The 14,393-nt window shown below is 40.1% G+C and overlaps 1 protein-coding gene across 6 annotated transcripts in view; it reads right to left on the bottom strand.

Annotated features, from left to right (window-relative positions):
* Nucleotides 1–14,393, bottom strand: part of EML6 (EMAP like 6) — a 93,427-nt gene that overhangs the window by 41,500 nt on the left and 37,534 nt on the right. For all 6 annotated transcript variants that reach the window (XM_058019862.1, XM_058019861.1, XM_058019866.1 and 3 more), the window contains 7 exons: nucleotides 12,723–12,908; nucleotides 10,775–10,910; nucleotides 8,299–8,500; nucleotides 4,690–4,827; nucleotides 2,715–2,971; nucleotides 1,485–1,697; nucleotides 700–867 (listed from right to left, as the gene is read on the bottom strand). In XM_058019862.1, the coding sequence (XP_057875845.1) occupies nucleotides 700–867; nucleotides 1,485–1,697; nucleotides 2,715–2,971; nucleotides 4,690–4,827; nucleotides 8,299–8,500; nucleotides 10,775–10,910; nucleotides 12,723–12,908 (1,300 nt within the window). The remainder of the gene's footprint in view (nucleotides 1–699; nucleotides 868–1,484; nucleotides 1,698–2,714; nucleotides 2,972–4,689; nucleotides 4,828–8,298; nucleotides 8,501–10,774; nucleotides 10,911–12,722; nucleotides 12,909–14,393) is intronic.

Consider the following 14,393-nt stretch of genomic DNA (forward strand, 5'->3'; position numbering starts at 1 on the left):
GAAGCAAAATCACTGAGCAGCTACTGGTACAGTTCCAGCATCAGAGAATTCTGCTTTCAAAACAGGGTCTGGAGAGCAGACACACAGAAATGACAAATAAAAGCTTTCACTGATCATTCTTTGTGCTTAAAATATTTGCTGTAATTTAGATAATTTACCAAATTGTGCATGTACAGAGTGAAATTTTGCCCTTCTGCTGCAGGGAATCCCAATTTTAGCAATCACCATGACACAGTTCATATGGCTTTGGTAGGATATTATAAAGATCATGACTATAACAAGAAGAATATCTGAGGTACAGCTACTGCATAAATATGAGAAATTTGTTGTGAGATACATGAGATTGCATTGAAAACTAAAATTAAACAATTAAATGTGTAGTGTGATTTATGAATTCAAGTTAGATGGTTAAGGTTGGACATTCAATTATCCAGTCCCTCTAAATGTCTTCTTCCACACACTTTGAGGAATGCTGTTTATGTATTCCCCAACACAAATATTGCAGACTGCAGCAGCTTTTAATGTGGCCCAAACCAAGGCTTGTCTTTGACAGCTTCAATGTCCCAAACATGCTGAGCATATGCAATTCCAAAGAATTATGATTTTTTTTTTCCTGCTAAATCAATAAGAGCTCTCCCAGCAGTGCTGCATTCTGTGCTGATTTAATTTAACAAATACTTGAACAGAGATGATGTTTACCTTGTGGAGAGGCTTCCAGGATGCCATTGGTTATCCCTTCTGGCACAAACCTCCACTGAAAAACGGAGTGATCAGCACCTCCTGTGCTCAAAACCCACTGGAAATCGTGAGACCAGCGCACATTGGTGACGTGGGCTGAGTGGCCAACGTATTTCCTGAATTTAGCTCCTGGAAACAACAGGAGAACTGCTGCTATGTGAGGGGAAAATTAATCTTATACTAATGAAGTTAGGTTCCTAATAGAAACATACACTTGTGAAAGCTGAAAACCAAAAAATACTCAAATGCCTCATTTGATATGCTGATATAAAAGTAATTATGATATAAAAATAATATGGACAATATCTTCAGTTGCCAGAAAAGTACTTCAATCTTGGCAGGAAGTACCAGACACACACAAGGTTTTATTTTCACCTTTCTGCCCATGAGTGCCACTGTGAACTCAACACATGCATTACATTTTTTCTAAAACACAAATTTTGAAAATACACTGAGATGTGATATCAAATTAAACACTGAAGCTCACAGAAAGGCAAAAGGTTGCTTGAATTGGATTGCTGGTTTTATGTGCAAATCCTGAGGAAGCAGCCACACATTCTTAACACTTCTGAAAACAACTACACAGAGAGGGTTAAAGTCTGCTCTCTGTATCCATTGATACTCACAGGAATTGTGCGCTCACTAATTGGAATTTTACACCAGAAAGAAAAGCCACCATTAGAAAATACACTGATACAGTATTGAGGTGAATCTTGCATTTTCAGCCATACAAAATTCCACCTTACCTTTCTTTAGGCACGGAAATCTGAATAATTTCACCAGGCCAAAGTCATCACCAGTCACCAGCACGGAGCTGTTGTAATTCCCATCCACAGAGTTGACATCTGTGATGTTTGTGTATTTTGGCCAAATTCCACTCACTTCAGCTCCTATCACACAGGTCCATGAAGCCCAGTGAATTCCTTTGATCTCATCTTTGCTTGTTAGATGTTTCCCAGCTGAAAATGTGCAGGTGAATAACCAATTTCATCATTTGCTTTTTAGAAACTCTGTTTCTTTTCATCGTATTTATCTGTGTATTCTAGCTGTAATTAATTTTTAACCTCAATTACGAAGAGTCACAATCTTCCTTTAAATTACTATAATCTCTCATTTGTGATGTGTGAGGACAGCACACATCTGAGGAGTTCTAATGCAGCTGCATTAGAAATAATTAGAATACTAATGAGAATTAGTATGCTAATTAGGATTGGCATGATAAAAACATAGGAAAATGGAAAAACTTCATCATTCCAAATCCACCAAAGAAATGCCTTCAGTAGAAAGTACTGTGAATGGCAAGAGTTCCTAGAACACTTTCAAGTGCCACAATTTTAAATCACGCTCATGTGCTAGTAGTTTTTAATCCACATTAAGTCCCTGAAATGTGAGTATTTGGTCAGTCAGCCATTCTGTACTGGTACTTTTTACTTACAGGGGCTGTTTCAGAGTTGATTGAAGGTTGCCAAACTAGCTCAAAACAGCCCAAATTTTTATTTCTAAAGCTCTCTTCTGCAAAAGTTTCCTCTAAATATTAGAAAGCATTCTCAAATAAGAGTGAGAATAAGTCAATTAGTTATCAGTGTTGTTTCTACCAACAAGCTTTTACATTGAGAACCTCAGCAATTCAAGCTGACTCAAACAATTCTCCTATTTTTAGTTATAATCTTAAAAACATTCTGATCACTAACAGGAATCATTCATCAAGAAAGGACAATAGGGACAGAAGGGCTTTGGCAGTTACCTAAGAGTGAGTTAAGCTGTAAAAGTTGTTATGAAAAAAATTGTAATTTACACAGCAGAGACAGCCTCTCCTTAAAGCTGAGGATATTGAAAAAACGAGCAGTGGGTATTTCTCTATGTTCCAGCCAGGAAACTCCACTTTCACCTGTAATATTTGTATCATGTTTGTGGTGCTCTCTTCAAACCAAAACCAAAATTTAATCATTCATAACACAAGCCCCTTGTAAACTTACAGGGCATCTTGTAGAAGAGCCTCTCTCCAGCACCATCGTTGGTCTGCAGGAACTTGCTGTCCACAGACCAGTCAATGTGGGTGATGAAACTGGAGGATTTGCTGCATTCCCCAATTTTTTTGTATCTCTGGGCCACGGCGTAGATGTCCACGGGCCCATCGTTGGAGCCCACAGCCAGGTAGGAGCCATCGGGGGAAAACTTCATCTCATGGATCACCTCCTTGCGGTCCTTGATGTGAACCACCTCGGTCATGTCCCTGCAGGGGCCACAGGGCACAGTCACAGCTGCACTCCAGCAATGTGCAAGGCACAGATGAGATAGATGCACTGAATAATTTGTACAATAGAAATTAGATTTCACTTGAAATATCCTCTTTTTTTGTGGATAACTTCCTGTTGCTTCCATTGTTTCTACGCATTTTTAAAGCAGCAGACAGAAACCACTCTGCCTGTCCACAATGATTCTCTTCACCTGCTCTAATGAAGTACTACTAGCAGCACCCAAGTCAAGTTTATTGAGATACATTTTGTAAGTTTATCTTTTAAATCCTGACACATAGCACTGTTAAAAGCAGGGTCCTGAAAGGAGAAGCATTCCTAACCCAAGACAGAGATTTCTAGGAGGCATCAGACAAATTAACAAAGACAAGATTACTGGGAGACTTGGATGCTACTGCTAGCAGCATCCAACCCAAGTTAATTGAGATACATTTGGTAAGTCTATCTTTTGAATCCTGACACAAAGCACTGTTAAAAGCAGGGTCCTGAAAGGAGAAGCATTGATTTTAAGCATTTTTAAAGCAGCAGACAGAAACCACTCTGCCTTTCCACAATATTCCTCATTCTCTTCACCTGCTCTATTGGAAGTACTGCTAGTACTTCAGTATTTACTGATATACATTTTGTAAGTTTATCTTTTAAATCCTGACACACAGCACTATTAAAAGCAGGGTCCTGGAAGGAGAGGCATTGATTTTAAGCATTTTTTAAGCAGCAGATAGAAACCACTCTGCCTGTCCACAATGATTCTCTTCACCTGCTCTAATGAAGTACTGCTGATGAAGCAGCATCCAACCCAAGTTTACTGAGATACATTTTGTAGGTTTGTCTTTTAAACCCTGACACACAGCACTGTTAAAAGCAGGGTCCTGGAAGGAGAGGCATTCCTAACCCAACACAGAGATTTCTAGGAGGCATCAGAAAAATTAACAAGGACAAGATTACTGGGAGATAAAGATGATTAACTTCTTTAGAAAAATAGTCACTGGGAAGGCTTTTAAATTAATACGAACAGCTCATTTAAGTTTTGTTAAAGTCATTCAAGCAGAGCATTACAGGGGTTTTTCCAGGCTTTTGCCTCCTATTAGTTTAGAGTTCCAAGTATTTTAAGTATATGTTTGGCAAACACAAGGAGTACAGTCAGGAGGGGGTAAATTCTTCCAGATATCAATTAAACAGCTTTTGTGTTTTGAAATCACAGTGGAGGTTTGGCCATTTCACACTATGGCCAATTTAAGGCTTTACCTGCTTTTGTGTGCCCTCCATAACAGCATTTCAGACAGAAAATGCTTAAGATGCAGCCATGTAGAAAAAGGCTTTCCACTTACACAAAAAACAGAATTCAGGTTTATCTTGAAAATACTTACAAATGTCTTTTGATTACCAATTATTTTGCCTGGTATGTATATGACAGGAAATAAATCATCAGTGAAGAAGACCCTCTCCAAACTATGTTTTCTCCTTTTTGCATTTTTCTTCTCACTAAATACCTGTATAACTTCAGACTACAGGAAAACAGCCACACTTGAAAATCTTAAATTTTATCAACATTATTCCTAAGAATAAATATTTTGAAATTTATTAAAGCATAGATTTTCTCTTTGCCAAACTGCCACCTTTTAAAAGGGATATAGATGCACCTGCAATTATTATTTCTTTTTCTTCTGATAAGATACCCAGTGTTTTCTCATCTTACCTGACTCTGAGGACGATGAAGGAGCCATCCTTCATCCCAAGTGCCAGCTGGGACCCGTCAGGGCTGAAGGACACGCTCCGTACGGCCTCCTCCATATTGCAGCGAGCGATCAAGGCATGGTCAGCAAGGCTCCACAACCTGCCCCAAGGGGAAGGGAAAGCAGGAGGGGGCTTTTCCTGACTGCCCAGGGTTTGGGTGTCTTCAGGAGGAACCCCAAAGGTCTAACTCAGCTGGGAAAATCCCTTGCACACACCCCTTGTGTTAATATTGTGTAAAGGATTGAGCTCCTTTCAACCTGAACACAACTGTGGTAGAAGAAAACAGAGTGAGGCTCAATTTCATCACCATTTGGTGTTATTTCCAGACTTCACTTATCTGACTGAATTCCCCAAAGTGAATAATAAAAATGAAGTTTCTGTAGACAGGAAGGGTCAATGCAGCTCAGAGTGAAATTTTCACTGAAAGCAACACTCAGGGAACATCAATATTCCAACCACAGGAAAGACTTTCTTGTCCTAACTCTGAATGAGCTAGGAGACAAAACTGCATATTGATTCCTTCATTCACATCAATGCAATTGAAAAGAATCAACCAGTAAATTTTGTCCTAAGACAAAGGCAAATAATGTCCCTATATTTTTCTGAAGGAATGGAAGGAGCTTCCCAAATCACTACAGGTTGACCCATCAGATCTCAGCAGGCCGCAATACTTAGAAATTTAAAGAACAAGTGAAATAACGGGGAAAAATGCATAAAAGACGTCTCTCAGGGTAGAAGAATTAAGAAAATACCCAACTATCTTTGTTTTGGTAGGATAGAGTCATCAATGTAATGTCCTGATAACACCTTCAGTAAAATATGTGAATTATGAATCAGCAGATGTGATTATGTGCTAAACTGGAGAAAAGAACAATTTGTGCAAGAACATGACACTGAGTTGCAGAGCAAAGCTGGCCAGAAAGGAGCCCCAGCCTGGAGGGGAGATCCTCCTGTGAGTTCCAGTAAAAGCTCTGGAACAGTAACAATTCCTGGTTTTACTGAAGGCACTGGCACCAAGGATGTGGATGCCACTGAGCTCAGCTCTGCACAGGGAGCTGGGAGGCTCTGGGAGCACAAGAGGCTCCAAAGGAGAAGTTCTGTTCTTGGCACTGGAATAAACAGCATAAACACAACTTGGATGGAGCCTGACAAGAAGGTGGAAAATAAATGAATGTGGGACATTAAAACTGTTTTCAAAGACAAACATGAGGTAGGATCAAGAATCTTGCAGTCTCAGAAGGGAGAAGCTGTGAGCCAAACATCACATGGAATGAACCAGGAAGGTTTAGAAAGATTTTGAAGAAAACACTAGAATACAATTATTGCTCCAAAATGTTGCTTCTACATAAAGCAGTCCAATACTCTGGAAGTCCAATTGCAAAACATGACAGTTTATTTAATAAATGAAATAAATATTTCTCTATGCCTTTAGAGAATGATAATTTTTCCCTGTTCCTGTGGTAAGAGATAGGGAAGAGGCAGCTTTCCTAATTGAGATGGTTTGCTCTGGAAATTTAAAATGTTAGAAACCTATATTTGGCTAGAGACTTCTCTCAGCTGGGCTAGGGAAAAATGCAGTCAATCCCCTTCTCATTCAGACATCCCGGGCACAAGAACACCATCTGACTCACTAAATACTTTTATTTCTAAACCAATTTAGATTTCCATTACATACCCACTCTTTGAAAAATAGTGTGATAATTGAATACTGAGAAAATTTACCCAATGAAGGGCAATACAGAAATATCCCTGTGGATGCAATTTAAATAGTACAGAAAAATTGTAGGAAAATACTTTTGTGTACTTTTTTATCTTATTGAAAGTATTTATACATTTCACGGGAATTCCTCACACGAAGCCACAGTCTATAAAAAATCCCAGTAGCATTCAAATGCTACCCTCTCTAGTGCCCAAACAGCCCAAAGATGTGTGATGTCAGGCAGTAAAATCCCTGGAGAGAATGGCACATCCAAAGGCATCACGGATATCAGAACTGCTCCAGCAGAGATAAGAATGGTAAGAGCAGCACTAATCAAGGTTTGATGTGCACACAGATCCTGGAGGGGCACGAGCAGGGTCAGGCTCTGAGTCAGCAGCTCCAGGAGCTGAATTACTCTGTCCACCAGGGGATGAGCTCAAGACAAGAAATCCCATCTTAGTGGGGCTTATTGGCTTGAGGGCAGTGCAATGCTAATCCCAGCTCTGCAGCCCTTCCTCCAGAACTGACCTGAACCCTGCCAGGATATTTGTGTCTCTCTGTGACACTGGGCAGGCAAACCCCAGCAGAGGAGACCATTCATGCACTGCACAACCTGAGAGAAATAATCCTCTGTGGGGAGCAGGGAGAAAACACAACTGTAGAGAACAGCTGGCAGTTCTGTGGGGTTCTCACTTGGATTTTAATTGGAGTTAGAATGAGATGAGGGATGGCAGGGATAGGAAACCAGTACAAGTGAAAAGACTGAAAGGAAAGAAAAAAGAAATCCCAGCTGGGCAGCAAGCCTCAAGGCAGAGGTGAATCATAATGTGCAATCTGAAGGAGCAGGAATCAGAAGCTGAGTGTATGGTAGGAGATGGATTTTTGGCTCAGGAAAACCCCCATCTATTTAATCACAGGTAAATAATCAGTTCCACTGGGCAGAGTCCATGCTCAGGTGAGAACACAGCAGCTCTGTGCGTGTGGGCTCAGGAAGAGTCTGAACTGGAAAAGGAGCATCCTTGACTTTGTGACAATGTCCACAAATACGTAGACAAAATTTAAAAACGCTGCTGCAAAGCCTGAAGACACAAATGGAGTTACTAAACACAAGATTACAGAATATCCTGAGTTGGATCAGAATCACCAGTGCAGCTCCTGGCCCTACACAGACACCCCAATAATCCCACTCTGCATTCCTGGGAGTGTTGTCCAAACACTCCTGGAGCTCTGGCAGCCTTGGGGCTGTGACCATTCCCTGGGCAGTGCCCCACCACCTCTGGGAAAGAACCTGTCCCTAATATCCATTCGAAACCTCCCCTGACTCAGCTCCAGCTGCTCCCTTGGGTCTTGTCACTGGTTACAGACAGAAGCAATCAGCGCCTGCCCCTCCACTTCCCCTTATGACGTCGGTGCATTCTCATTAATCTCATTTTCTGGCATTGTAACTGAATTAGTTCTAGATCAGATTTCCTAAACACTCAAGGCTGAGGCAAATACCTTCTGAGTAAAACACTGGACAAAAGTATTTAGGCTTTAAGCTTGTTGCTTGATATTACCAGAAGAGAAATATGAGGTGACCATTCCCCATTTAGATGCCCTGTACACAGCAGGACTAAATCAATAATACAAGCAGAAGATGCAAATGCAGCACATTTTGAACATAAATTCAGATTATTTTTACACGATGTGCAGCACCCAAGTATGAAAACTGAAGAGAAAAAACAAAGTTACTAAGAAAAATATGGGGGGGGGGGGTTGTGAATGTTGTCTTAAGAGAGTCTTAGCATAAGGCCAGCAAGTCAAAATTACAACAAAATTACAACTTCAGGTGCATTGTGCAGCAATGGAATGAAGGAAGGAGTGCAGCCTTACCGCACAGAGCGATCGTCGCTGCCGGTGACCGCCAGAGGCTTCTTGGGGTGCACAGCCAGGGCCCAGAGCTCCCCCTCGCAGTGGCCCTGCATGATCAGCATGGGCTTGTCCCTCTCCCTCACCAGCACCTCGAAGATCTCGCTGTCCTGTGTCCCTGCCAGGAGTCTGTCAGCTTTCCAGCACACGCTGCGGATGGACAGGCCTGGGGACACAGCGGGAGCTGCCTCAGTGCCAGCTGTGCCAGGGGGCACAGCCAACACCGCTGCAATTCCAGATGTGAAATAAAAAGTGTGCATTTGTGATTGTGATATGTGTGGAAACTCACCATGGGACACTTATAAAGATGAATTCTAATAATAACTGAGGAAAGTAAAGCGTGGAAGAAGGCCTCTGAACCCATCTTTTGTTCACAATTAATTTAGGAGCATTTGAACGAAAGTGTTAAGGATGTTGCTCTTTGCTTGTAGTTAAGCCTTAAAAATGTTTGCAATAATAACCTTTTGAAGTATAATTTTAGAATATTGCTTGTATCCTTGAAACTATAGCTTTGGAATATATATAAAGGAAACATGCTTATCTCACACCTTAACAAAACAGAGAAAAGCAGCTTGAGAAAGGAAGACAAACATCAACTCAAGGATTTATAGTTTTGACCAAGGGAAGCTGGACATCACTGTTATTGTCCAAATTATTATTACTCTAATTGTATTATTATTTTTATAACCATTTTATTACTATTAAACTTTTAAAATTTTAAAAACAAGAGATTGGCGTTTTTCACATTTAGTCAAGGGGTTCCTGTGACTGAAGTTGGTTTATTCCTTTTTCCAGTGCTTTACTTTTCTGCGCATTCAAATAAAATTTTTAATGGTGAATTTAAATGGTTTGTACCCATGTATCACACTTCTCCACTTTAATCAAAATGGATTATTAAAAAAAAATATTTAAAAAGATATCCCTCCTTCCCAAACCAACAGAATTTTGCTTTGTATAAATTTAAGATTACTTGATCTTATTCACAAATCTGATCCCTACTTTGCAGCTGGAATTTTACCAACCACAAGCTCAAAAACACCCTCTCAGCAGGCTGAGCAATTTGGTAGCACTCTCTGGTCAACTGCTTGCAGGGTTGGTATTTTCTGTTCCAGTACATGAAAAAAGTTTGGATAATAGATCTGGATGCTGTGAGATGTGAATGAATAAAAAAGTCCATTTCTCATGCAGTCAAGGTCACCCTCACATCATCATTCTCACATTTTTTGGAACCAAATACATAATGCAGTTAAATATTGGTCACATAAATAAAATATTCTCATCTCCTGAGAAGGTTAAATTAATCCTAATTTATTTTCCTGTCCACTTCCAACAGCTTTTAATTTTTCTAATGCCATTTTATGACTTAGCTAAATTCATACTGAAGTTCTGACATTCATCTTGGTACATACCAATGACCACACAATGGAATTCAGATTGGAATTTGGTGGAAGATGGACATTGCTAAGATTTAGAATACAAACAGAGCTTTGGATGTGGGACAGGCAATGTTCTCTGTGAGCACATGAAGGAAGATTATCTGCTCTCAGGGTTTGTTTGACAGATAATGCCTTTGCAAAATGCTTTGGAACAATAACTGGAAGGGAGGGACAGAAGGTCCCAGGTAAGCATCAAGGCTCCACCACTGCTCGAGGCTTCAGATGTGCTTAAATTCATCGGTGCCAATGACAACTGAAAGCTTGAGGCTGGGAGTAGCAGCTTTCACTTGCCCAAGATCTTTGATTTTTGGTTATTTGTTGCTGTTTTCTAGAAATTCATGCTAGACATTATGATTGAGGCTGCAAAAAAACACATAAAGCCAGAAGTGCAGAGCACAGGGACTGCTGCTTGGGTGTTTTTTTGGGGGCTAAATTCTATGAGTGAACACTACACCCTTGATAAAGTGTGCATTGTGATCCATGAGATTGTAAGTGCTTCAGATCATAAAATAAAGTGATGACTGAGCTCACAGGAAGCAGGATTAGATTCAACAAATGTGATTATCACCAATTTAATAACATTCTCTCCAACAAATCTGCCAAGTGCTACCATGCCAAGTGCATGAGTAGAGTGTTCAGATGGTCAGCATCTCTGAGTATTAGGTTCCAAAAATTTCAATTTGCTAAATGAATTGCAAGTAATTAATTAATTAATTAAGGATTGACTAACTTCATTCTCCCATCTTAAGGTGTTTAATTAGTTCTCACTTATCTTCTTGCATTTGCATAATGGGGAGCAGTGATTTTATCCCTGTGTTTATACCATGAACCATGGGAAACTCCACAGGTTACAGAATTGTCAGAGAGGGAATACAGATCCAAAATAAATACAGTCATTAAGGTAAAAAGTCAGCAGTATGCAGAGACATCTATGCTTTACATTAAATGCTGTCACAATCCATTACCCAGATGTGTGAAAAACCATTAAAGGAACAGCTCATTACCTTTGTATCCTTGCTCAGTCTCCCTGAGATCAATTTTAGTGATTGGTTTGAACTCAGTGTCCCACAGGCGAATGCAGCCATCTCTCCCTCCAGTGGCAAAGCCTTCTTCACAGGCATACATGCTAAAAATTCCAGCCTGTCAACCAACAGCAGCCCAAGTTTCAAAGGTCTTTACAAGCAATTTAAACACACAAAGCAAACGTTTTCAAACAGACTCTTGTTGAAGGCCAGAAACTGCTGGGCACAGAATGTTGCCCATCCAGAAAGCAAACCAGCAAACAAAGCTTTTATTTCAAGTGCTCCACTCGAATGGTTTATGCAGAAACCTTTGTGCAAATAGCAGTGACACAGCCTATCTGCAGAACTTCACATTTAGGTTTGGGAATATTATGACAAGGACAATTGAAGAACTAGTGGAGCACTTAAAGTAAAGAGTTGCCCGTGATAAACAAAACCAAGCAAACAAGCAATACAAATGTTCTTCCAGGAGCAGAGGTGACTGAGACATTCATCATGAATTCAGTTCAGACATCGTTTGGGATCTGACGGGAACTGAAAGAGTGTCAATCCATTCTCTTTGTTTAAAACAAGTTTCTATGACAGTCTGAATTTCTCCTTGGTTTTGAAAATGCCTCATGATTAATGACTGTGCTGAACTACCTTGGAATATTTCAAGGAATGCCTGCTGAGCCAGTATTTTATCAGGAACACCTTGGTTGGGAGATAAGTTGAACCGCATGGAGATAAATACAATGGAGAGAAGACCTCCAATTTCAAAGTGGCTTTGTGCAATGTCTTCATAAATTAATATTCCTAATTATTAATTACATAAAGATTGTGTGTTAGCAATGGCAAACTCCATAATTCATCACATTATGTATAAAGAGGTTGTATTTAATCATTTTAATGAACCTAACTAAAATTCTGCAAACAGAATTCTGCTAATATACTACAGGGGGTTATTGCTTGCCAAAGACATTCCTGTGTCACTGCATTTGCAGTTTCATGGTAGCTCCTCAGGTAAAATATCCCACTGACTCCAGTCTCTCTGCTTTCATAAATTAGGGATTACTTTTGTAAATAATCAGTCCTTAGATCTCATTTGAAGAGGTCCTACAAATCCTGATGAACTGTCACCATAACTAATTTTGGGAGATCAGAAAAAAACTATTATTCTTGCAGTGCTCTTTCTAGAACAAAACTATAGTAAAAAGTGTTAGATGTCATACCACTTTTCTAAAGAAAATTGTCTTGTTTCCTTTTGATCAGAAACCCCACATCAGAATGCCATTACCCACAGTCATATTCCAAATGGGAGCAGTCCTCATTTGAAATAAGACAAGGAATCCCTACTTGAAAACCAGAAAGAAATTAATTGTATTGGACTGGTTAGAAATCTAACACCATCCTGCACATCCCCCTTTCACTCTGTAATGATGAGAGCTGCAGACTAGGGGTGGTGGTTTGTGGGTGTGTTATGGAGGCAATTGGAGTATAAACTCTTTGGAGGGTGGCTGGAGTGCAAACTCCCATATTCAACAGGCTTGCTCCACACTGAAGCTCTCCTGAGGAGTCAGTCTCCAGCATTGGGAATTTCAGTGGGAAAATTTTATTTAAGCCTAGATAATCTGCTTACCAACTATTTTTAAGTAAATTGATCATAACTGAAGCTACTCAATCTGTGAAACTTTAGATGTACAGACTTCATCTGAGGTTTGTTTACTTGGTTAGATGGAGGTTATAAATACCAGCAGTGTTGGCACTATCAGCTCAGCATCTGTTGGCAAGATATCAACAACTACAACATTACATCTAAATTCTTAATTGCTGAACAGCCTCAGCCATCCTTCTGACCTGAAACAGAAGGAAATCTTTGCAGCTAAGCATCCAGGAAGTCTTTCAATTCAATGAACAGCTCCTTATCAAACAGAAATAAAACATCACTTACACTGTGTGCTCCTTGAATTGTGCGCACCAGGTTGAGCCCTTTCCAAACATAGATGTCCCCATTTAAAGCCCCAGAGTAGGTGATGTCTTCTTTAGCACAGGCTAAACACAGGATTGTTTGGAGATCTCCTGTTTTACCAAATATTCCTCTCTTTGCTGTCAGGGCGTTTCCACACAGTGTCCAAAACTGTGAAATGTAAATGGTAGATCAGGAGAGGTTTCTGCAGAGTTTCTGGTTTTTCTCATCAGTGTGCAGCTCTCAGACACACATCCTGTCAGAGCAGTGTCTGGGCAGGCACTGAAGAGATTCCCTCAGTCCTATCAGAACACTCACTACCCCAAAACCTGCCCATTTACCAAGGAAAGTTCCAGGCAAATATAGAACATCTAAACCCAAAACAAAGGCTCAAACTGCCTGAGGGGGTGAGGCTCAATGCTGCCTCACCACTGCCTCACTGCCCCTTCTCATTCTCACTGCCCTTTATCAGGTTTTGCTGGGAAATGCCATCCAGACAAGTGCATGTTTTTAAACCCAAGCAAATCCAATTTTTCTTGTCTGCAAAATACAGCTACAGCACTGAAGTGATAGAATGCTTTATCTTACACAACCTGTGTGCTGGAGCAGACATTTCTGTCCTTCTCCAGAGCACTGAGAGAGTTCTGCCCCTCAAATATAGTCACAGTTACTGAGAAACCATCTGTTCATGGGGACTGCAAACACTTGTACATGAGACAGCTCCCTGACTCTCAGAGTAGCAGGTTCCCAAGTGAGGAAAGGGGACTTCCAGCTGCCACCCCAAAGTCATTAACATTCTGCAAAAAGGAATCCAAGACTGACTGGGGAGGAGGAGTGAAGAAAACAAAGTTTGTCTCAGAAGGTTGTCTTTGGAGGTGAGCTAGAAATATCAAACTATTTGTTTTTTAGTAAGAGTGTTTTTTTCAAATTTAAATAAATATCATTTATATCATTTAAATAAATATCATTCTCAGGTTATTTGATTCATAAGCATAATAAGGGCAAAAGAAACCCAAGAGGGGAAAATAGCAGAAGCTTAGACTAGGAGTACAGTATAATGGAAACCAAAAATACTTAATTTTAACTTATAATGAAGGAATGTAATTTAAAACTATATTATACACAGTATTGCTCTTTATTAAAAAAAAAAAAAAAGAATAGAAGCTGGAAAGAAGTGGTTGCTGAATCATGCTGGCTTTGTTAGCTGCTCAGAAATCCTGTTGGTTGCTGAACACCACCAGGAGCTTTCCAGGCACCTCGGAAGTGTGAAGGAGGATTATTGCTATAATTGCACAGCACAGGCAGAACACGTCTCCAGAGGGACTTTGGGCCTCTTGGGACTTTATCATCATCATCTGCAATTCCAGAGCCTGGAATTCGGAGGCTGTGTGAGGTGATTAATCCTGAGCCTGGAAAAAGTTGGGTTGTATCACATGTGCTTGCTCAGTTCTTATCCTTCTCTATTTATTTTTTCTATGAATAGTTCTCTGTGCAGAGCTTTGTGCAAAACATTAATCAAGGCATGTTTTCATGTCAGATTGCATTTTATATAGAAAATATGTTCCTAAACTTCACTGTTGCACAGAATAAAGAGTGAAACAGTGGGTCTGCACTTCTAAATCCCAGGTGAACCCAGAAAGAATTTAATTTTCTTTT

The sequence above is a fragment of the Melospiza georgiana genome, chromosome 3 (genome assembly GCF_028018845.1).
Source record: "Melospiza georgiana isolate bMelGeo1 chromosome 3, bMelGeo1.pri, whole genome shotgun sequence".
Classification (NCBI taxonomy): Eukaryota; Metazoa; Chordata; class Aves; order Passeriformes; family Passerellidae; genus Melospiza; species Melospiza georgiana.